The sequence below is a fragment of the Mus caroli genome, chromosome 3 (assembly GCF_900094665.2).
Source record: "Mus caroli chromosome 3, CAROLI_EIJ_v1.1, whole genome shotgun sequence".
NCBI lineage: Eukaryota > Metazoa > Chordata > Mammalia > Rodentia > Muridae > Mus > Mus caroli.
The window spans coordinates 15154619-15178104 of NC_034572.1; the positions used below are offsets into that span (position 1 = coordinate 15154619).

The following is a 23486-nucleotide window of genomic DNA, read 5'->3' on the forward strand; positions in this document are numbered from 1 at the left end:
GTGTGTGTGTGTGTGTGTGTGTGTGTGTGTGTGTGGGAGGTATAGAGAGAGAGAGAGAGAGAGAGAGAGAGAGAGAGAGAGAGAGAGAGAGATTCCAAATATATAAAAACTCTGAAAATATTTTGCTTCAGATCAATTCTTATTTTAAAGATAATTTTCAAACATATTTGATCCCCTCAAAAAACTTTGTCTAGAAAAAAATAAGTCACAAATCTAAGCACATTCCATTTTAAGAAAAGAGCAGTAAGACACTAGTACAGTGGATGCATGTTGACAATTGGACACCTGTTACAGTCTATGGGATGGGATGGAATCCTGGTTGCTATAGAGTCACATTCAGGAAAATGGAAGTATATGGTATTTCAGTAAAGCCTTAAGAACTTGAAGGCTGCCTTAAAACCTGGATCTGTGGAAAATGTGTTGATACAACAGGGCATGGTAGGTTAGGCTCTTTGCTAATGATATTTTCAGACAAGTCTCCTAGAAATGGTGTCAAACTCTGAAGACAATCTATTCTGAGATTTAGACGAACAGGTTTGAGACTAGACCCAGGTTCTTCTGGCAACTGGGAAAGGAGACATCGGCTACAACTGGCTGAGACTGAATTTGTCTCTTATGGGCTCCTCTCAGCACAACAGACAGCCTGGATCTCAGGGAACTTCAGTGCTGCACAGCCCAGATGCTGTTAAAGCACATCTCTATTACGGTTTCTCCTGTCCATACTAATTCTGTGGGTTTGGGGCAGAATTCATACATATGTTCTGTTATCCATGGATTTTTCTGAACTCTCAAGCCATCTCATTTTTCCTTCTGCTTTTCCTTAACACAACAAGAGGCATGTGACAACTACAAGGTAACACAAGCAGGACACACCAGGGCAAGTGTTTTGGGCAGGATTTTACCCATAATTGATGTATCTTATAACTGCTTTATTCTTTTTACTTTTGGTGAAACTATCCCACCAGGATGGGTGTGAAAAAGCAAGAAACACCATCTCTGTCATTTTTCAGTATGCAATTTTGCCTCCTTTGGGAGTCCTGGTGTGTTTTAGATAATCAGGGATGTTTGAGACTGTCACCCTAGAAGTCCTTAGTATATCTGGAGGAATGCAGCTCTGTTTCTACCAGTTCCTTGCTCCTTCTGCACAAATTCAGCCACCAGAAACACTGCCAAGTAGCAGTGCTTCCCGACCACAATTTCCAGGTTTCTTCTGTACAGCCACACAATGAAAAGATCTAGCACCACAATGGTTGGTGCCAGCTGAAAACAACTTTCTTTATTCCTGTCACATAGCACCAAGGAACCCCACTTCCTCTGTACTGGCTGCTCATCACCTTCAACCTTATAGGTTCTCAAAGTCCGGAGTGGATGCCTGGGCCAGAATACACTAGCCTGTGTGTTTAAAAAACGCAGGTGTCTGTGTTCCACTCCCCTTTGCCCCCAGTCAGAATCAACAAACTGAAGCCAGGAATATATTTGCATATTACATAGTGCCTTAGTAGCTAACTCTTCAGGTTAATATTTAGACAACATGAGGCTAGAGTCCTAGACTTTTGACAATCACATCTTCACCTTTTGTAACAATTCCAGAGCCCCTAACTAGCCTTATTTTTGTCTTGAAACATGAAAAGAAAAATAGATCTGACACTTGCTGATTATCTCTACCCAGGAAACATGATAAAGCTTACGTTTCAATCAGGTTATCCTCCTCTGTGATGATTAACTGGATCATGGTAAAGTATTGAAAACTGATGATCCGTAACAGATAGCACAGTCATGCACCTTGGTTGTGGAGAATCTTACCAAGACTAGGAGTTAGTTAAGTCCTTCTGAATGGCTTCATGGCACTGTTTACTAACAGATGCCACTGAAAACTAACTTCGTAAGTTCAGTTTAGGTGCAAATATCAAATGTCCCCCTCTTTTTTTCTTGTTCTTCCTTCCTGATTCTATTTATTATGTTGATATATTTAAGAGAATTTTCAAATTATTAACTGGCGTTAATCAGAATATAAACATTCACTATTCTATAGTAGGGAAGGATTAAAAATAACAGTGGTAATTGAAATGCAAAGGTAATTTTTAAACCCATATATATTACACAAATCAATTCTAGGACTTCTAATAGAAATGAAAAGGATAGATCAAGGCTGGGGAGAAAGATGGGGGTTAATGAATTTGCTGTACAAGCATGAAGATCTGAGTTCTGATACCCAGCACCCAGATAAAGCAGGACACAGTTGAGTCTAACATACGACTGGAGGTAGAGACACCCTGGGAGGTGGGGTTGGGGAGCTCATTGGTTAGCTGAAATACAGAGTTCCACTGACTACAGTGTAAGAGACTTTGTCCCAGAAACCAAAGTGGAAAGTGATCTAGGAAGATCCTAACATAGACCTCTAGCCTCCACATCCACAGGTAAGTGAATGCACTCAGGTGCCTTTAATTAAAATAATTAAATAATTTACAAGATATTATTAGTTTAGTTCCACAGTTTTCTTTAGTTGTGTTTTTGCACCGTGGTGTTACATTATCCTCACAGATGGTTCTCTACCAGGTGTCTGATGTGAAATGCCCCATACAATTAAAACAAGAAAGCCCCTCACCAGCATCCCACTTTGTTGTTGGAGGGGTCTAGACTATAGGCAAGGCTAAATGTGATGTGATCACTGATCTCCTAAGTTCTTATGCTGTCTTCAGAAATGATGGAGTCTGATGAAAGCGTCTTTTCCTTTTCAGGGAACAGTCCAATTTCTATCTTCAAAATGGTCCAGATCGTATTGGAAGAAAATATAAGAAGGCCCTTTATTTTGAGTACACAGATGGCACCTTTAGTAAGACTATAGACAAACCAGCCTGGCTAGGGTTTTTAGGCCCTGTCATCAAAGCTGAAGTTGGAGATAAAGTTTATGTTCACTTAAAGAACCTTGCCTCTAGGATCTACACTTTTCATGCACATGGGGTAACGTACTCCAAGGAGTATGAGGGTAAGTGCAGTGTGTGTTCTAGTTGGAGTTTCCTCTTTTCAGTAGGAAACCTTTTGACTTCTAGAATTGATGCCTTTAGATAGAACTTATAACTGCACCCTTTAAAATCACATCACAATAGTGCTGGGTTTCCTCTAGTTATGTGACTTTGTGTAATGGGAATGCCACACATGACTAAATGGACTGCAAGCTGATAATGAGAGCCACAGCTGGATCACCAGTACTTAATTCTTTATTTAATAGAGGAAGAATATGAGAATGTGAGAAGCAGATAATGTGCCTGACAACTTAGAAGTGGCATGAAGTCAGAGAGAAGAGAAGGGTTCAGTGTAGAAGCTGTCTTATCTTTGGAATTCTTCCACTGTTCATATTGTAGCTGCTATCATCTTCCATTCTGACCTCTCATAAACTCCAACCCAGCTCTGGTGGCCTGAATAATCTCATACTTCAGCCACACAGGTAGAGGACCTGTATGAGTCCCTGGAACTCACATGGTGAAAGGAGAGACAAGTTGTCAGCTTACCTCCACATGTGCACCATAACAACACACACACATACACACACACACTTACATGTGAAATAAATTTTATTTTTACAGTAATTTTTTAGGAAGTGAATATTAGGTGCTGTGTTTCTTTTTCTGAAGAGACATGGACTTTTGTCTTCTAGCCCAGATAGAGCACGAAAAAAAAAAAATGATTAGACTAACGAAATGATTCTACCTCAGTTTCACATGATAGACCAGTGAGTTTATCTAGGTTTAGTTGCAGGAGCATGGCAAGGCACAGGCAGCATCCTAGGGGAGGACGGGGATGTTCTGAAACACGGCTCCCTGACGCACCTCCTGAGTCATCTCTCTGGGTCCAATCTTCTGAGAGTCTCCTGTAAATAAGCACAGCTGCTCTGATTGCAAAAGTGCAGTGGCCATATCATAACCAAAGGACAGAATTCCACATTGCATCATTTCTTATCTGTTTTTCTGAACCAAATGGTTCAGAAAACCATGCTTTTTCCTTTTTACAGCACCATGGTATACTAGAGTATTAACATCAACTTTCAAAAGGCCATAGTAGGCTTGTAATTTTGTTAAAGAAAAAATTCTTACCTTTTAATGATACATGCTCTGATATTTAGTAGTTAAATATGTCTGACATATGCTTTAAAATAATATATGGCTGAAGATAAAGTTGAGTGGGTTCTGGAGAAAAACAAGAATGGCTTTCAGTTCACCACTGTTAAAGCTGGGCTGACAGGTTCACGGGGAATCCACCAATACTTAGAGGAATGCAGAAGTTTGAAAATTTCTAAAATTACTTGTACATTTTTTGGGTTCTGTAATTACAACACACAGAGAAATCTGATACTATATAGGAAATTTCAAATTATTCGAGAGGGTGGTTACTTTGCTTAATGTTTTTATACCATGACCCAAAGGTGAGAACTTTCCCTTAAATTATGAAACTCTCAATCATCCTGAAATGTCTGTTGTGTATGACTCAGTCAATAACCAACTTAATAATTATCATTCTCTGAGACTTATAGGCCCCCTAGACATTAGCCTCTCATTTCTTTTTTTTATAAGTCCAAATAGGACATTACTAAATGTCCAAAGGACAGCCACGAGATGATGAGGACTGACAATTATTTCAATTATGTTCATATGTACTCACTTTCTATTTTCATTGCATGATGCTATCCAGGAGCCGTCTACCCTGACAACACCACTGATTTTCAACGGGCTGATGACAAAGTGCTTCCCGGACAACAGTATGTGTATGTGCTGCATGCCAATGAGCCAAGTCCTGGAGAGGGAGACAGCAATTGTGTGACCAGAATTTACCACTCCCATGTTGATGCTCCAAAAGATATTGCATCAGGACTCATAGGACCTTTAATACTCTGTAAAAAAGGTATGTCTTCTCACTGCTCACAATATGGGACACAGGTACATGGCAGTTGGTTTGTTTTCTTTTTCTTTTTCAATTTTTTCTTAAACGTCAAGTTATTCTGTGTTGCAGTTGAGTAGATAAAGGTAAGAATAGAAAATGACAGAAAATATAGGGGAGGCCTTGTGGACATGAAAAATGGATCTAACATTTTAGCGAGAAAATGACAACGATTGAAACCAGTGCTGTGAAGGATAGGTTTGCTGGGTGTAACTTCCTGCAATGGTGTGATATAGAGATACATGGCTTTACTATTTGTGACTACCTCAGTGTCACTCCCTGTCGATGTCTGCAGTTACCTGTATTATATTAATAAGTATAATAGTACATTTATTCCTTGCCTCACTAAGACAGTATGACTTTATTGGATCAGATCAATAATTACCTGCGACACCTTGATGTGTTGGCTCGTGGCTATATGTGTGTGTGCCAGTAGATTTAGATACATTTGAATTGTAACCTTCTCAGTAGCCAAAATACATTTAATGTTTTTGTCAGTGAGTATATAGATACAGGGGCATGCGGTGCATGGCATGTGAACCTCACTGAATGCTTCCACAAAGTGGAGTGGATGGTAAACACCTGTGTACCAAGAAAATAAATACTAAATTTATTTTAAAAGAAGCTCAAATCTAATAAAAATATAAGTTGAATCACATGCTAAAATCTCATATCTACTAAATTACAAATTTCTACTTCAGGTTCTCTATATAAGGAAAAAGAGAAAAATATTGACCAAGAATTTGTACTAATGTTCTCTGTGGTGGATGAAAATCTCAGCTGGTATCTGGAAGAAAACATCAAAACCTTCTGCTCTGAACCAGAGAAAGTTGATAAAGACAATGAAGACTTCCAGGAAAGCAACAGGATGTACTGTAAGATTACAAAAGATTTGTTCCACTTTTGTTTTAATAATTATTAAGATTATTCCCTCACATGAATACTTCTAGCCTGAAGCCCTAATATCAAAAGCATATTGGACTTGCAATTCAGTATGTGTCTTAGTTAGGGTTCCTATTGCTATGATGAAACACCATGATCAAAGGCAAGTTTGAGAAGACAGGGTTGGTTTGGCTTACACTTTCATATCATAGCCCGTTTTTGAAGGAAGTCAGGGCAGTGACCTGGAGGCAGGAGCTGATGCAGAGGCCACAGAGGACTGCACTCAGTGTGCTTTCTTATAGACCCTAGAACCACCAGCCAAGGGTGGCACCACCTATAACAGGCTGGGTCCTCTTCCATAAATCACTAAGAAAATGACTTACAGCTGGATCTTATGGAGGCATTTTCTTAATTGAGGCTCCCTCATCTCAGATGACGCTAGCTTGTGCCAAGTGACTCCTAAAAATGTCTTGACAGCCCAAGCGTTTCCTTAATTATCAGGCACAAATATAATGAAATTGGGTCATCTATCCTTCAGAACTTACGTGGAAAATTATTTAATTTTACAATAATTAGATCCAAAAGCATACATGTTATTTTCCTTTGGCTTCTTTAAAATGATCTTCACTTAAAAACTGAGAAAACAATAACTGTACTTCCAAATTAGAAGATGAGGTCATTCCCAACTTTCTATCTAAAAGTTTTTGTTTTGTTTCATTTACATGAGTATCTTCTGTCAATTCATTTTCACCTTTTCCTCTGTTATCCTTTTAACAAAAATAGACATTAAAAAATATACCTAAATTTCTAGTCAGAATGGATACGGTTTGCTTCCTCTGTCACACCTGGTGTATTAATGGTTCTTAACATTCATGTTTCTCCCCATGAATTTCCTAGAACTGCCCAACTGAACAGTGACCCTTGGCTTCCTCCAAGGATCTCATTCCTTAATGCTTTTGAGCTTTCAGGGTTTCCTGGTCCTGGTCATTTCTGCCCCTTCCTGAATTCCTTTTCTTTCTTCAAATCTCTTTCAATTTTGTCTTTCAATCTTAGAAACACTTTTAGTTATTTTTGCTATTACAAAAGAAATTCATAAAAGTGAAAAAAGTTTTAAGCGAAAAGAAAAAATATAAATCATTTGTCCTTTGCCCATAAGCATAGTTAATAACTAATTATTAAATAACATTTAGTACTTTATCTTTAAATGAGTACTTTCTATCTGTATATGGATGTATCCATATTTATATGCACACATATATAAAACCAATGTGCATAGTTTATAAAAATCAGAGACCCTATAACTTTTGTTTCTAATATTGCATTTACTATTCATCTTCAGTATAGTTTTGACAATGACTCTTAGTCTGAATTAAAGTCCAAAAATGAAAGAGTATGTTATTGATTAGCAGTGTCTGGCATGAATAAGGAGGAAAAGGTAACTACTGTTGTGGCAGATATTTCCTATACTAAACTGATTTTGTATTTTGTAAAGGTAACTATTACTAGCCCAAGCACTAATGTCTATGGGGCAAAAATTCTAATCTTGACTTGCAGCTATAAATGGATATACATTTGGAAGCCTCCCAGGGCTCTCGATGTGTGCAGAAGACAGAGTGAAGTGGTACCTTTTTGGTATGGGTAATGAAGTTGATGTGCATTCAGCTTTCTTTCATGGCCAAGCCCTGACCAGTAGGAACTATCAAACCGATATAATCAACCTGTTCCCTGCCACCCTAATTGATGCTTATATGGTGGCCCAGAATCCCGGAGTCTGGATGCTCAGCTGCCAGAACCTAAACCATCTGAAAGGTAAGATGGCTTCNAAAAAAAAAAAAAAAAAAAAAGCTGTGTATTAGTTAATCTACTAGTAGAAGGTAGAAGAAAAACAAGACCAATAAGCTAGTTAAGTAATCTGAACACTGAATTATTAGCATAGTTTTATCTCCATGTTTACATCATAATGAAATAAGAGCAGATAAGCTTGGAATGTTTATAAAGTAATGTGGAAAAATATTATTTTTCTAAAATACAGACATGGGTCTGACATGAAATATATAGCATCATTTTTAGTATCTCAAAGTAGAATAAAATACTGTAAAAACAGATTTATATGTTATGCTGGAAAGTAGCTTGGTTTTTGACTTGTGTCAAGTAAAACCAACTTTTTTATTCATTTTTTGTCTTTTCTTTGCCTTAGCTGTAAATGTCATTTCTCTCTGTGATGCAATGTATAAAAACACTTTGTTCTTAAAACCTATTTGTAAATTTTATCCCTAGAGGAAATCAGTCTTTGAAAATTTTTACCTCTTGAAAGGTAATTCCCTCAAAGACTATTGTTTTAAAACAGCCAGCCCCTTCAAAATAAAAGGCTGACTCAGTTAAAATTTTAGTGGGTATGTGACAATGAAGGTCCAGACTCTCAAGAAGAATCCCACAAACACTGATATCTTATTTTAAACACGCACATGCTTCTTAATGTCATAAATACATAAAAATCCATAAATACCTAAAACACACATATGTCTGTCTTAAAAACAACTTCCAGCCAGTAGTCTGTGAACAGGTGTTTACCGTGCTTTGCTGCATTGCCTGTGTGGATTGACTCAGTTTCCACATGCCGGCTCCTCAGCAGTTGTCACTATCATCAGAGTCTTCCCCGTGTTCTTTCAGCTGGGTTGCAGGCCTTTTTCCAGGTTCGTGACTGTAACAAGCCCTCGCCAGAGGATAATATCCAAGATAGGCATGTGAGACAGTATTACATTGCTGCTGAGGAGGTCATCTGGAACTATGCTCCTTCTGGGACAGACATCTTCACTGGAGAGAACTTAACAGCTCTGGAAAGGTAGCCCCACACAAAGACCATTTCCTTTATGACTAAAGATGTTGAGTATTTATTTAGGGCTTACTGGCCATACATATATTTTCTTCAGAGAAATGCTTACTTATGTCCTTTGTCCAGTTCCAACTTGGGTTGTTTCTGTTGGTATTTATTAGTTAGGAGTTAACTTATACTGCCTGAATATTATTCCTTCATCAGATACTCAAGAGAGTATTTTCTCCTATTGTGTAGTCCTTCCCTCTCTATATGGTATCCTATGATACACACAATTGACACTCTGGATATGTCAGGCTGGTTTTCATAAGATGACACATTCTTTTTCAGACTTCCTTTCTTCTCTGTAACTTTCCACAAAGAAGAGAAGGTGCTATCTTAAAAGTCAGCAGGCATCATGGAAATAGCTCAGTGGGGAAAGGTGCTTGCTGCCAAGACTGGAAAACTGAGTTCCATTCCCAGGACCCACATGGTGGAAGGAGACAACTTAGTTTTGAAAGCTGTTTTCTGACCTTTATATATACACCATGGCATTTATTGGTACATATACACAAAACAAGTGTCAACAAGATTATACCATTAATCTATGTCTACTCACATCACACTACTGCTTCACAGAATACTTGCCTGTGATCCATCTTTAAATTTTCCTTTTTAAAAGTTTTTTTAGAAGTTTATTCTGTTACCCAATGTTGGAGTGTTGGGCCTGGCACAACACAGACTAAAGCATAGACTTAAGACCCAGGCTACACTGACAACCCCACATAACAACTCCCAAAGCTGTGACTCTCACAAATTGCAGAGTTGTATTTCGATTTTGCTTAATGACATTTCTACTTGGTTGAGGCCTGTCCAACTCAGTGTGTCCAAACTGAATTCACTGTGTCCTGTGCAAAACAGTTTCCTCTGCACTCAGTGATCAGTATTATCAGACTCACCCATGTGCTGAGGTCCAGAACCTACACTGTTCTGACCCCAATTCCCTCACCAGTGCCGCCTACACCCTCATGAGGTACTGAATCACTGGAGTCTAGGCTTCTCTGGAAGCTGTCTTCTTTCCTCCATCCTCTTTGCCAATATGACCAAACGTCTAACTGTCTTTCATAAAAATTGTAAAAACTGTCTTCTGACTGACCTTTCTCATATAGTATTTTATTTCCCAATGCTTTCTCTAAGCAGCTATTGGAGGGATTCCCCTAAAATATTCATACTGAAACTTTAAATCCTTCATTATTGCCATGGAATGGAGTACCTAAACCTTAACCAGGGCCCCTTGCCCACCTCTATTTCTCTAAGCCTCATTCCTTGCTCCTCTGCTTCTGCTGTGGTTTCTGGGCCCATCTTCTTTCACCGTGGGCTGCCATATGGGACTGAGCAAATGAACATGGGTATCACAAACATTTTGTCAACAGTAAAAGATTCTGAATGCCCAACAAGGAAAAAATGTAAAAACATAATATAGCATGAATCCAAGGTGATTTTGACAGTGTTTTCCTCTGTTCTAACTCCACACCAGAATCAACCCCCATTTTTCCTTTTGGCAGTGATTCAAGGGTATTTTTTGAGCAAGGTGCCACAAGAATTGGTGGCTCTTATAAAAAAATGGCATATCGTGAGTACACAGATGGTTCCTTCACGAACAGAAAACAAAGAGGCCCTGATGAGGAACATCTTGGAATCCTAGGTGAGTCTAAGCAGAACACACGTGACTAAAACACTTTCTTCTTGGCTATTGCAATTTCAGGAAGAACAAAAGTGTCAGGACCTGTAGCATGATTCCTAGATAGAAGCTAAGGAGATCGGTACCACCCAACATAGTAGCTCACTCCTGTCCCAAAAATTATCAGTCATAAATTTTCACTTTCATTATATCATGATGACTGCAAACGAGTGCTTATCTCTTCAGACAGATAAGGGAAATTGTTTGAGTTGGTTTAAATAACTGACTTAGCCAAAAAGTACACTTTCTCAGAAACCAAATGTGGGCTTACTAATGACCCAGGCTGGATCTGTCCCAGAAACTGCTCCCAGTTCCAAGTTCTCTCACAACTGGTAAACACAGTCTTTCCCTTTATCTACTAGCTGGGCGACTTTTTGAATGTGACTTAATTTTCTTTGCCTGCTCTTTTCTATAAAATTGAAACAATAATGATTATTTTCTTATGAAGAAAGGGTTAGCTATTAGAAATGAACACTCAGAAGAAAGGATAAGATGCCCTCAATAAATGCTTTTTGGATATTACATCAAGCATTTGTGTACTATATAGCTATATCTTTACTCTACAATTGGTAACATTCATTTTAGAGTTTGAAATTTTAAAACACTATTATCTGTCACACCCAACTTAAACTTACCATAACTGAGGTCAAAGGCCACACAGCCCAGATTGTTTGAAAAAAACAGGTTGAAGAAAGTGTAGATACTCCAGATGTTTTTGTAGGTGTATAAATACTATAAATTAGTTTCCTGATGTGCAATTTTTACTTACTTAAAGAAAGACAATAACCAAAGTAATTTCTCTCAAGTTGGATAAAAGAAAAAAAAATCCTTGCCTTTTTTCAAATTTCCTACATTGTAGCAATATTGGACTTTTAAAAACACCAAGCTTTCCAACGTGCCACACACACAGCTACAATCTGTATGTCCCAGGATGAATGAAGACAACTAATGCTCGCTTTGTCCCTAGGTCCCGTCATTTGGGCAGAAGTAGGAGACATCATTAAAGTCACCTTTCATAACAAAGGACAACATCCTCTCAGCATTCAGCCAATGGGAGTAAGTTTCACCGCAGAAAATGAGGGAACATACTATGGCCCACCAGGTCGCTCCTCACAGCAAGGTGAGTAGGGAACTCAGTCATGGGAAAGCTGAAGGCAGGATACCAACGACTGCCCATATTACTTTTAGGAATAATATAAACAGAAAATAAAATTATTTTCTATACTTCCCAATCAGTTTACAGAATTTTGTTATGTCTTAATTGGAAAACTACTGACAATCCTAATAAAAACTTAGTTAAGCTGTATCAATTATATATTTCTGAAATAGTGTTAGGTGAATGTTTTTAAGGTCCTGCAATGTTAAGATTAGAGGCTCATTCTAGAATACTTGAAAAATACAGAATGCTATAATGAAACTATTAGTAATCCATAATTTCATATACATATATATATATATTTAATACTTCTGCTTTCATCTGTGTATATATAACATAATTTAAATATTTTTATTGAGTCATATCAAAGAAATCTCCTAGCTTTGCTACCAATTGCAACATGACTATAGGCTGGTTATTGAAGCTTTCTGGCTTCAGTTTCAGTTGAAAATTTAGATAATTTGCAAAGGATTATAGGTTAAGTTCATTTCAATTCTACTAATACTTTCTGTTCAGTTTTCTCTACAGAAAATGAACTGATTACCCCCTATTGCCAGGTACTGTTGCACCTGACAAAAGGATAGAGCACCTGACAGAAGGATAGAACTAATGTTGAAGGCGATGGTATTTACCTTCAACATTAGTTCTGCTTGAAAGAAAATGGTCGTATTCTATATCTGAATACAAAGAGGGAGATCAATTCTAGGCAGATATTTGGGGCTTCTTGAGTTTGTCACACCAGTCTGTCAAATGTTACAGGGTAGCACAAGGGGGAGTTCTATCTTAGTTGGGCTCAAGGAACTTAGAAGCGTATCATTAGCCCTAACCTATTCTGGGCTCAGTAGTCACATTTGAAAGCACATATGTAACCTCTCTGTTGTGACCATTCTTATATCCTCATCCTCAAGCAGCCTCCCATGTGGCTCCCAAAGAAACCTTTACATACGAATGGACTGTCCCCAAAGAAATGGGACCCACATATGCAGATCCTGTGTGCCTGTCTAAGATGTATTACTCTGGCGTTGACCCCACCAAAGATATATTTACTGGGCTTATTGGGCCAATGAAAATATGCAAGAAAGGCAGCTTACTTGCAGATGGGAGACAGGTAAGCCTGGGCAGGGGAGAGGGAAAATGACACCTAATCTGTTTTAAATTACACTATAGGAATAATTATACGCTTTAAAGAACCAAAATTTTGTTTTATTATTTTAAATTTTTCTCCGATTTATAAGATTTGTATTATGGTTGGGCATAGTGATGTACACTTGAGATTCCCAGCACTATGATATGGTAAGGCAGGAAGATCAAAAGTATGGAACCAATCTGGTCTTCATAGTAAGATCATACAGTTTTTAAAAGTATTATGCATTTATTTTCTCATAGAAATATCTCAAGTGTATCAGGGATTGCATTATATATGAAATTCATACTGTTTTGTGGTAAAATTAGCAATAAAAAACAACCTCTTGACTCACCACCACGATCCCATCATTTTTTTTAAATCTATAAAATAAGTAGTTTATGATGTATCTCTGGAGATAAGAAATCCTGTCATGTGATCCGTATACCTGTAGTCCCAGCATTTGGGAAGTGGAAGGATGAAAATAAAGAGCTCAAGGCTATCCCCAGCTACCTAAGAGGGTGAGGCAATTCTGGGCCACATGAAACCTTGTTTCAAACAAACAAACCAAACAAAATTATACAGATATGATCTTCTAAACTGGGCACGGAGACATAGGCCCTGCAGCTCTAGTGCTTGAGACAAAAGGACCACATTTAGCCAGGAGCAGTGGCACTCATCTTTAATCTCAGCACTTAGGTGTAGAGGCAGGTGGATCTCTGTAGGGTTGACGCCAGTCTGATCTATAGATCCAAGTTCTAAGACAGACAAGGCTACACAGAGGAACTTGTAAACCTGTCTCAAAAAACAAAACAAAAACCAGAAAGGGGGTGGGCCAGGCAACCATATTTGAGACCAGTAGTAAGAGCCTTCCCATGGAGATGAAAATAAGCATCCCTTCACCCGAGACAGGCCATCGCTAGCCCAAAGGAATGATCCCACCCACGTCTAGCTCAGTACACAAGTGACTTTACTGACTTTATTTACAGGAGCATGAATAGCTTAAATGTATCTAAATCACCAATAAACTCAGACTAAGCAACCCTCATCACTTTGTGAAGGATCTGTCAACTCTGCACATCAGTTAGCCATTTTCACTTTGACAATCATTTTTCACTTGAATGAATCATAAGAGAAAGACAAACAAGGCTTCAGGATTCTCTTCCCTGAGAGCTTATTTGCTTTGGCTCCATGGACTGACTGTCTTCTGAATGATTAGACCATTTTCTAAACTAGAGAGTATTTGTATGAATCCATCTTCTAGCTCCTGGGCATGCCATTTCCTCCCTGAAGATGATCTGTGTGGCCTATAGGAATTCTTACTAGTTTCACCTTTCCTGATTCTAGTACATAGATATTCCCACATTAGTTTTTTATCACTGCAACAAAATATCCAAGACAAATAACTAAAAGGATGGGGATCTATTTTGGCTCTTGATTTTAGAGGGTTCAGCCAGAGTCAGCTAGTTCCATTCCATTTGGGCTGTAGTGAACACGCATATGTTAGAAGAAAGCTCTTTATCCTCATGATGGAGACACATTGATTGCTCATCAGATGGCCAAGGTGTGTACAAGAGAAAGGGAGAGAGGGGGCAGATGGGGGAGAGAAGAAATAGGATGTCAAGGGAGAGAGAGAGGGACAGATTCTACCATATTCAAGGACACAGTCCAAGTGATCTTGTCCCTTCAACTGGGACTAACTAAAGTCTCCATTACCACCCAATAGCCATCAGCGAGGAACCAACCCTTTAAGAGATGAGTTTCGAGACATTTCAAATTTAAACCACAACACATGTATTTGAATAACTTATTTTAGTGGTTCAGTTTGTATTGGCACTATGGGCATGAAGGAAAAAGTCAACCATAAATCCTCCACAGGCACCAGTGAAGATTTGGGTGGCTAAATGATATATGTCATTGGCCAAGTTTTAAAGGGGAACTGAAACTTCTGTCTGCATTTCTTGAAATGGCTTGTACACAGAGTATTGTACTTAGAAATCTTTTGCTTTACTTGTTCTATCTTCATCTCATTGCTATTTTGATTTGCAGAAAGATGTAGACAAGGAGTTCTACTTGTTTCCCACAGTGTTTGATGAGAATGAGAGTTTACTCTTAGATGATAATATCAGGATGTTCACAACTGCACCTGATCAAGTGGATAAGGAAGATGAAGACTTTCAGGAGTCTAATAAGATGCACTGTGAGTACTGCATCTCTTCCACCTGCCCAGGCTACTTCAGTTTTGCATAGATAATGGTTTAACCCAGTGAACAGCATTTGTCACTACTCTGCATTCATTACATAGAACAAATATTTACTAGTGCTCCGAAGGCAATATCTTTGGTTATCAAAAGCAAACAAACAACAAAACAAGCAAGAAGAATCCTACTTCAGAATAACAAGATATAGCATACATGCTAATTTGATGAATAGGTCATCTATTCATCCATTCATTTATTTACTTATTGGGTTTTTTTGAGACACAATTTCTTTTATGTAGCCTTGACTTTCCTGGAGCTGGTTCTGTAGACAAAGTTGGCTTTGAACTCAGGTATATCCAATGTGTCTTTTTAAAAAGAAGAAGAAGACCATGAGAAAGAGGAAGGGGAACATGATGGGGGAGAGGGAGGGGAGGGGAGGGGAGGGGGAGGAGGAGGAGGAGGAAGTAAAGGGGAGGGGAAGGAGAGGGGAAAGGGAAGGGGAGGGAAGAGGGAGGGAAAGGGAGGGGGAGGGAGAGAGGGGAAAGGGAGAGGGAGAAANGGAGGAGGAGGAGGAGGAGGAGGAGGAGGAGAAGAAGAAGAAGAAGAAGAAGAAGAAGAAGAAGAAGAAGAAGAAGAAGAAGAAGAAGAAAGTTTATTTATTTAGAGGAAAGTGGAGATGGAAAGGAGGGACAGAAGAACAGAGAGAGAACTAGTATGTGGCATAGTGCCTATGAAGGTCATTCATTGTAGGACAACATGCACAAGAAACTTCTCTTTCTAGCATTTGGGTTTCAGGGTTTACTTGAGGCTGGAGGGCTTACTATCAAGTGCCTTTATCAACTGAGCTATTTTGTTGACCCCTGAATGTTTCTTTTAAAGTGTGGTCCCTAGATCAACAGCCTGTTTCAGCCAAGAGCTTGTTAGAACTGCAAATTCTTGGACCTACTTTTTAGTTGCTGAATTATAAACATTGGACTATGTCCCAGGAGTGTGTACTTAACAAATCCGTTACCTGGTTCTGATGGCATACTCAATTTGAGAATAATGGGTTAGGTGCTTTTCTCATTTGTAGCTCAATAATGGCAGGCTCCTCTTATTTTCCAATGATCCAAAGACATGAACTCTGTACCATCCTGATTTTTATACTTGATTGCTCATCAGAACCAACTTATAACTTTTAAAATTATTCAAACCCAGAGAGGTCTCCAGCCATTTAATTTAAATTTTAGTTGGTAGAAGTAAAAACTGTAAAGTTGCAGTACAAACTAATTTTTTTAAGCTGCAGTGATTTTAGTCACACTACCCACAATCCTTACAATATTACTTTAAATTCTACAATATCATCTTTTGGGATCAACAATGAGAGAAATTTTCCTACACACCATTTTCCCTATTTTTTTTTTTCATTGAGTCAGGGACTTTTGCATAAGAGACAGCAAACACACTGCCAATTTGTGACACCCAGAGTAAGCTGGGTTATTTCCTGACACAGTTGCTCACAAACATGACCTTTGGAAGAAATGAGAAAAACAGCCTGGAATTCGACTCCAGCTGAAAACACTGAAATCCCCAAGGCGGTAGGGTCACAGAAGTCCATGCTATGTGAAGTCAGATCCGCTCCCTGTAGTCAGGCTGCTCTGGGGACAGCAGAGGCATTGACATGATGGGGAGGCTTAAATGTGTGCTTACATGAGGAAGCACAAAGGACTTTTTATTTAACAGAATGTGCTATCTTCTACCCTTTTTCTCCTCCCCCCTCTTTCAACTTTTGCAGCCATGAATGGATTCATGTATGGCAATCAGCCTGGCCTCAATATGTGTCTAGGAGAATCCATTGTGTGGTATTTGTTCAGCGCTGGAAATGAGGCTGATGTGCATGGGATATACTTTTCAGGAAATACTTATCTGTCTAAAGGAGAAAGAAGAGACACTGCAAACCTATTCCCTCATAAAAGTCTCACCCTTCTCATGAACCCTGACACAAAAGGTATATTTCTCCTATCTGGCCTTAATTAGAGGTTACTATTGCTGTGATGGACAACCATGAGCCAAGAAACTTGGGGAGGAAAGAGTATATTTGGCTCTAGCTTCTGTACCACTGTGCATCATTGAAGGAAGTTGGTAGAGAACTGACCTCAAACAGGGAAGGAGCTGATGCAGGGGGCATGAAGGGGTATTGCTTATTGGCTTGTTCCTCATAGCTTATTCGGCCTGCTTTCTCAAAGAACCCAGGACCAGCAGCTCAGGGATGGGACCACCTACAAGATGCTGGGCCCTCTCCCATCAATCATTAATTAAGAAAATATCCTATAGTTCTATCTTATAGAGGCATTTTCTCAATTGAGAATCCCTCCCTTCAAATGATGCTAGCTTGTGTCACATTGAAATAAAACTTGCCAAGACAGTAAATATATGTGGTTTTGGTTGAAAACTCTATAGAAAAGCATATGGAGTGATAAACTTACTTTTTTTTAAAAGAATTTTTATTTATTTTATGTATATGAGTATACTGTAGCTGTCTTCAGACACACCAGAAGAGGGCATTGGATCCCATTACAGATAGTTATGAGCCACCATGTGGTTGCTGGGAATTGAAACTCAGGACCTCTGGAAGAGGCATTAGTGCCCTTAACCGCTAAGCCATCACTTTCAAAGCCTCCCAAATAGACCTTCTCTTAAGAGGGTTACTGGGCCATTGTTGTTGAAGCAGACATCAGGTGGACCTAGTTCCTATATATGGGTGGAGTAGGATGTGTATATGTGTGTGTGTGAGAGAGAGACAGAGACAGAGAGAGAGAGAGAGAGAGAGAGAGAGAGAGAGAGAGAGATTTCCTTGTTTGAAACAGCAGAATCTCCTAGATGGGCCCTTTTCAGTTAGGTCCTTTTAAAGATAACTGGGGAAAGCAGGCTAGAAGAAATGATTCCTGCATGTGTTCTGCATGTAAGCTTTCATATTATCTCTACAGCTTTGATGTGGGGTTGGCCTGCTGACTGCTTACAATTGGGTATTCTATACTAGAACTATAGCCAACCACATTTAGACACCTCTTTTGGGCCTGGCTCTCAATGATTAAATCAACTTAAAACAAAGAGGGAAGAATGTTAATCGGGTCATGAAAATATGATAACCTGTCTCTGGCCTTACTTGATTCACTGTGTGTTACTCAAGATCAGGTAACTGTAAGCCAGTGAATAAAAATAAGGAGAAAGGGGTGATGGGTAACAGTGAGAGATAATCTTAAGCATGAGCTATGCACTCATCTATCTGTGAAGTTCTGAGCAGGGAGACTTATAGCTGTCTTGAGACACATACACCCTTTGCTGGTTCTCAGAACAGTAAAGAGACTTTTGTGTTTGGAGAAGCCTGAGCAGTGGGTGAGTGATGACCAGAGGAATGGAAAGCCTGATGATCCGAGAAAATCACTCATGCTTATTAAATCTGGGAAATAAAAATACTGAGCAAAAATATGACAAGTTTCCTTTTTTTTTTTTTTTAACCATTCCAGGGTCTTTTGATGTTGAGTGCCTTACAACGGATCACTACACAGGTGGCATGAAGCAAAAATACACTGTGAACCAGTGCAAGCAGCAGTTTGAAGATTTCACTGTCTACCTTGGAGAAAGGACCTACTATGTTGCAGCCGTAGAGGTGGAATGGGATTACTCACCAAGCAGGGCCTGGGAAAAGGAGCTGCATCATTTGCAAGAGCAAAAGTAACTTTCCAGTCTCAGATTCCCAAAGTGCTCAGCTATAATTGTATGACTCCCTTTACTTAAAGAGCTATGACAACCCTCAGAACAAAGCAACAGCTGTAATAAGCAATAGCAATGTTCACTTCCTGGGAACCTGTGGCCATTCACTTCCATTTCTCTTGGCATCTTCGTAAGATACCTTATGTGACTTATTCCGACTGACTCTGTGGTAGCACTGCCTTGCTCATCTTCAAACTCCCCCAAACTGGGAACAGCCAGTGTGGCTTATTCCATCCTCCTGGTTTCATCGCTAATATAAGAATCAGTCATTCTATAGACTTAAATCCACTGTGTGCTTCGTCAGTACTTTAGTAATTCTTTCCACTAAGATCTTAAACAAAACTACATTCCAAGCCATTAATGACACAAACACTGTAAAAAGAAATTATTAAAAAAAAAAACCAGAAAGAATAAATCCAAGTAAAAAATGGCCTCAGGAGAATTAGAAACATTCCTCTCAGCATCATGTGGCATCACATGATGCTCTAAGTGGTCCTTTTTAAAAAAAATTTCCAGCCAGGCGTGGTGGCGCACGCCTTTAATCCCAGCACTCTGGAGGCAGAGGCAGGCGGATTTCTGAGTTCGAGGCCAGCCTGGTCTACAAAGTGAGCTCCAGGACAGCCAGAGCTATAAAGAGAAACCCTGTCTCGAAAAACCAAAAATAAATAAATAAATAAATAAATAAATAAATTTTCCAGGCATGCCTCCTCTAGCATGTCATTTTCATCACGTGACCTCATGTGTCCATGATCTGAGGAACTAGTATGAGCAGTGGGACAGGTAGGCTCAGGGTGCCCAGTACCCTGGCTGACAATAGCTTGCTAGTTTGATTTCAGTGCTGAGGTGGTCTGAGACAGACAGGACTGAAAGGTTGGTTTTATGATTTGGATAAAGTGGTTAAAAGGAACCATTAGTTAACTAAAACGTTAAATAAAAATGTGCCACTTCCAGAGAGTTTCATGGAAACTCACCTCCTGGAGTCTGGTGTTCTCTTTAACCCATATACTCATACCCTATTCCTGAGTTAGTCTGGTGTATGGATCTATGAGCTCTCTTTTAATATTTTATTATAAGTGCCTTTTAAGATTAAATTCTCTTATAGTTAAGTCTCCACATTGTTCCAATGTCCTAGAAAGTCCTTGAGCTGACCATGGGCTTGGAATTCAGTAAGAATGTTGCCTATTCAGTGACATTCAGAATTGCCTCTGGTATTACACTATCACTTTGAATAAAAGCTAAGTCACTGCCCTACACAGGAATTTACCATCTTCTAGGAAGAAGGAAGTTTGAGACCTAAAGAGGAACCAGAGTAGATACTTAGAACTTTAGATAGCTGAGTTACACCTATACACACACACACACATACAAGTATTTACAATGGCCTAGGGGGAAGGTGGACTATACAATAGACTAAAATAGGAACTATGGCAAGGGCACGAAGCCCTTGACCCTGGCTTCTAAGATTAAGCAGATCTTAGGTGGAGCTCTTTTTGATCCCAGTTGTTAACAATGAATTCTATCCCAGGTGGTTCCTGTTAGACCTTCTGTGTTTGCATTCCTCTGTTTTGTGTAAGAATCCAGTAACCTCTTTATACCTTGCTGGTGTGTCACCCAACTTCCCTATTTTCTTCTGTATAAAAAGTTTGATGCTCGATTTGACAAATTACATTCAGATTCTACACACACACACACACACACACACACACACACACACACACACACAAATGTGCCACTTCAGTTCCTGTTGACTGAAAATACTGTATTAACTCTTGATTGACCCTAGACTCAGCATTTTAGAATGGGAAACTGGGATGAGATGACTTGATCTGTGCCTCTCGTTAGGGGCATAAGAACTAAGGCGCCTTTCCTCAGATAGCAAGGATCGAGACATCAGCTTAACAAGAAAAGAGGCAGGGCCAGGACTGAAGTAGCACACTGGACAGGTCTCTTTATATCATACCTCTCTATTTTAAAATCTTTTTTTTTTCTCACTGGGATGGAAAATAATTTTAAATGAGCATAACTATTCATAAGAATTTTTACTCTTTAAGACTTAATTTCTTTTCTTCCATGAAAACAAATACTAACCTACACTGGGTCTCCTTTTCTAGTGTTTCAAATGTATTTTTGGATAAAGAAGAGTTCTTCATAGGCTCAAAGTACAAGAAGGTTGTGTATCGCCAGTTTACTGACAGCTCATTCAGAGAACAGGTGAAGAAAAGAGCCGAAGACGAGCACTTGGGCATCCTTGGTAAGAGGGCAGCCCCATCTTGGTAGCTTTGTGTTACTGACAAGAGCCACCTTGTAGCATCATGAATATAGGCTATATTCTTGGTAAGATGGCAGCCCCATCTTGGTAGCTTTGTGTTAGTGACAAGAGCCGCCTGTGGCATTATGGATATAGGCTGCATTTTTCTAGTTCATATATCAAAGCTATTCCAACCAAAAGAAAAGAAAAGAAAAGAAAAGAAAAGAAAAGAAAAAGAAAGTAAGTCATTCAATTAAAAGAGAGAGAGAGAGAAGTTTGTGCTTGCTAAAGAATATAGCTATCACTTATTTCTGTCAGGAATAATGTATTATTCCATAGATCGATACAATTACTTATACTCGATGCCTATAGTTTTAGTGAAGTTCCTAGAAAATACCTCTGAATAAATACCTGAGCCAAATTCTCCTTTTTTATTCCAAAGAAGCATCTCCTTCACTTTTACTTGAAAAATTAAGATGTAATCTTAATATATATATAATATTAATATATATATATAACTGATTACATCTTAATATATATATATATATATAGATATATATATATATAGATATATATATGGATAAGAAAATGTGTTTCCTTACATTGGATCAAGGGAAAGTTACCTTCAGGAACCACATTAAGGCAGAATGTGTAACCTGAAACCCATGAGGTGCTATACTCTTAAACCTTTCATTGGTTCCATGGGATCAGAATTTCCCTGATCAGATAGTCTAGATCAGTGGTTCTCAACCTTCCTAATGCTGCGACCCTTGTGGAGACCTGCGAGCATAAAATTCTTTTCTTTGCTACTTCATAACTGTAATTTTGCTCCTGTTAAGAATCATAATGTAAACTCTGTTTTCTGATGGTCTTAGGCCACCCCTGTGAAAGGGTCATTTGACTCCGCAGGCTGAAAAACACTGTTCTAGTGCTAATAACACTGTTGAAGGTAACAGAAGTATACAGGAAAAAGCTACAGCTAGCTGGAAAGCAAGCTGGAGGGCCACCTTCAACCTTGCCAGCATAGCCCTTTGGTAATTTTACGCTCAGCAGGGGCCAGAAGTCCAAACAGAGAGTATGCAGTGGAAAGCTGCTCCAGGCCTGCCACCAGCTATCCCTCTTAGACCTCTGACACTCAGGAGTTTTTAGGTTCAATGTAGTTTGGAACTCTGAATAAGAGATACACAATTGTCTTTATATTTAGAGAAGCCACCTCTAGTGTTCTTATGCACATCTTTTGGAACCAGAAATAAATCATGAACTGTAACAGTACAAAACCATGGGCAAAAAAATGAGACTCCATCTTTCACAAAAATGAGACTCCATCTTTCACAAAAATGAGACTCCATCTTTCACTCTGAAAAGTTACCTGATTTTTGCCTTTATCACTGACAGAAATTCCAATCTACTAAGCTCCCCTTCCATTTTAATTTTTCCAGGTCCACCAATTCATGCAAATGTTGGAGACAAAGTTAAAGTTGTCTTTAAAAATATGGCAACCAGGCCATATTCAATACATGCCCACGGGGTGAAAACAGAGAGTGCTACAGTTGTTCCAACGTTACCAGGTACTGGGTGGAGAGGAATGTAGAACACAGATACTATTCCATAAATGCTAGCTGTTGTAAAGAGCAGTCCTTCCAAATGAGCATGTTGGAAGGGAATGCAAATGGAGGTGAGCAAAAAGGATACAGGGAACAGCTCTGTGTGGGTGCTTGAACAGACAGACACACACACATTTATACCAAAACTATTTGCTGAAGGACTATAAAACAAACATGAAGGTACTAGACATTGAAAGACATAGAAGACTAAATTAGAAAGATTCTCCCTTCACTCAACTAGAACAGATTTGGGGTGGGCATCTGCTGCTGCACTGCAGGGTAAAATGTTCACATACCAGCCTCTCAGACAGTTCAGAATTTCAGAACCTGCACATTTATATCTGGCATGTTCCAGGAGCACAACAGATGTTTAATTAGGATTAAAAACTGAGATATATGATACACACTGAAATAAAAGAGAAAATTATTTGACAGAAAAAGGTTTAAAAATTTTATCAGTTTTCAAATATATCAAACAAAATATAGTGCTCCTTAGAATTACTTTTATAATTTAAAGGAAGATAAAGAAGACTTCTCTCTTTATCTTCTAAAAAAGATGAACATAGATAATATTGAGTTGTTAACAAAGCTATGAAAAAGACTCATTAGAGTAAGAGAGTAACAATGGTATATTTTAGGTAGGACAATCAGTAGAGCCTGACATTGGTGAAAGTACTTAAATGATTCGGGGAGGTGCAGCTCTGGGAACAAGGAGAGAAGGGAGTTGGAGAGGGGAAGGACCCAGGGGCTATGATTTGGACTGAAGGTGTTATATTACACACTCACCTAGGGATTTGAGTTAAGGGGGTTTTAACTGATTAAGGGAGCTTTTCTGGCCCACTCATGAGTAAGTGACTATAGGGGAGAAATGGAAAATTAGGAGTCAATTAGGTAAATCCTGAACTAAACTGGATGGGAAAATAAATTCCCAAAATTAGAATGAACAAAATTTGGCATGGTCCTGAACCAGATGAGGAGGTAAGAGGTCATGATACTGCAATTCTACTTTAAAGTGATACTAAAGGGCCTGCTGG

The 23486-nt window shown here is 38.9% G+C and overlaps 1 protein-coding gene across 3 annotated transcripts in view; it reads left to right on the forward strand.

Moving 5' to 3' along the window:
• Cp (ceruloplasmin) overlaps positions 1-23486 on the forward strand; it is a 52375-nt gene that overhangs the window by 4618 nt on the left and 24271 nt on the right. For 2 of the 3 annotated variants that reach the window (XM_021158085.2, XM_029475373.1), the window contains exons 2-14: positions 2739-2986; positions 4687-4896; positions 5634-5807; positions 7369-7623; positions 8485-8656; positions 10192-10331; positions 11335-11487; positions 12432-12631; positions 14696-14846; positions 16622-16834; positions 18354-18561; positions 20712-20851; positions 22288-22416. In XM_021158085.2, coding sequence (XP_021013744.1) covers positions 2739-2986; positions 4687-4896; positions 5634-5807; positions 7369-7623; positions 8485-8656; positions 10192-10331; positions 11335-11487; positions 12432-12631; positions 14696-14846; positions 16622-16834; positions 18354-18561; positions 20712-20851; positions 22288-22416 — 2393 coding nt within the window. The remainder of the gene's footprint in view (positions 1-2738; positions 2987-4686; positions 4897-5633; positions 5808-7368; positions 7624-8484; positions 8657-10191; positions 10332-11334; positions 11488-12431; positions 12632-14695; positions 14847-16621; positions 16835-18353; positions 18562-20711; positions 20852-22287; positions 22417-23486) is intronic. The other variant, XM_029475374.1, reaches the window with a different exon arrangement.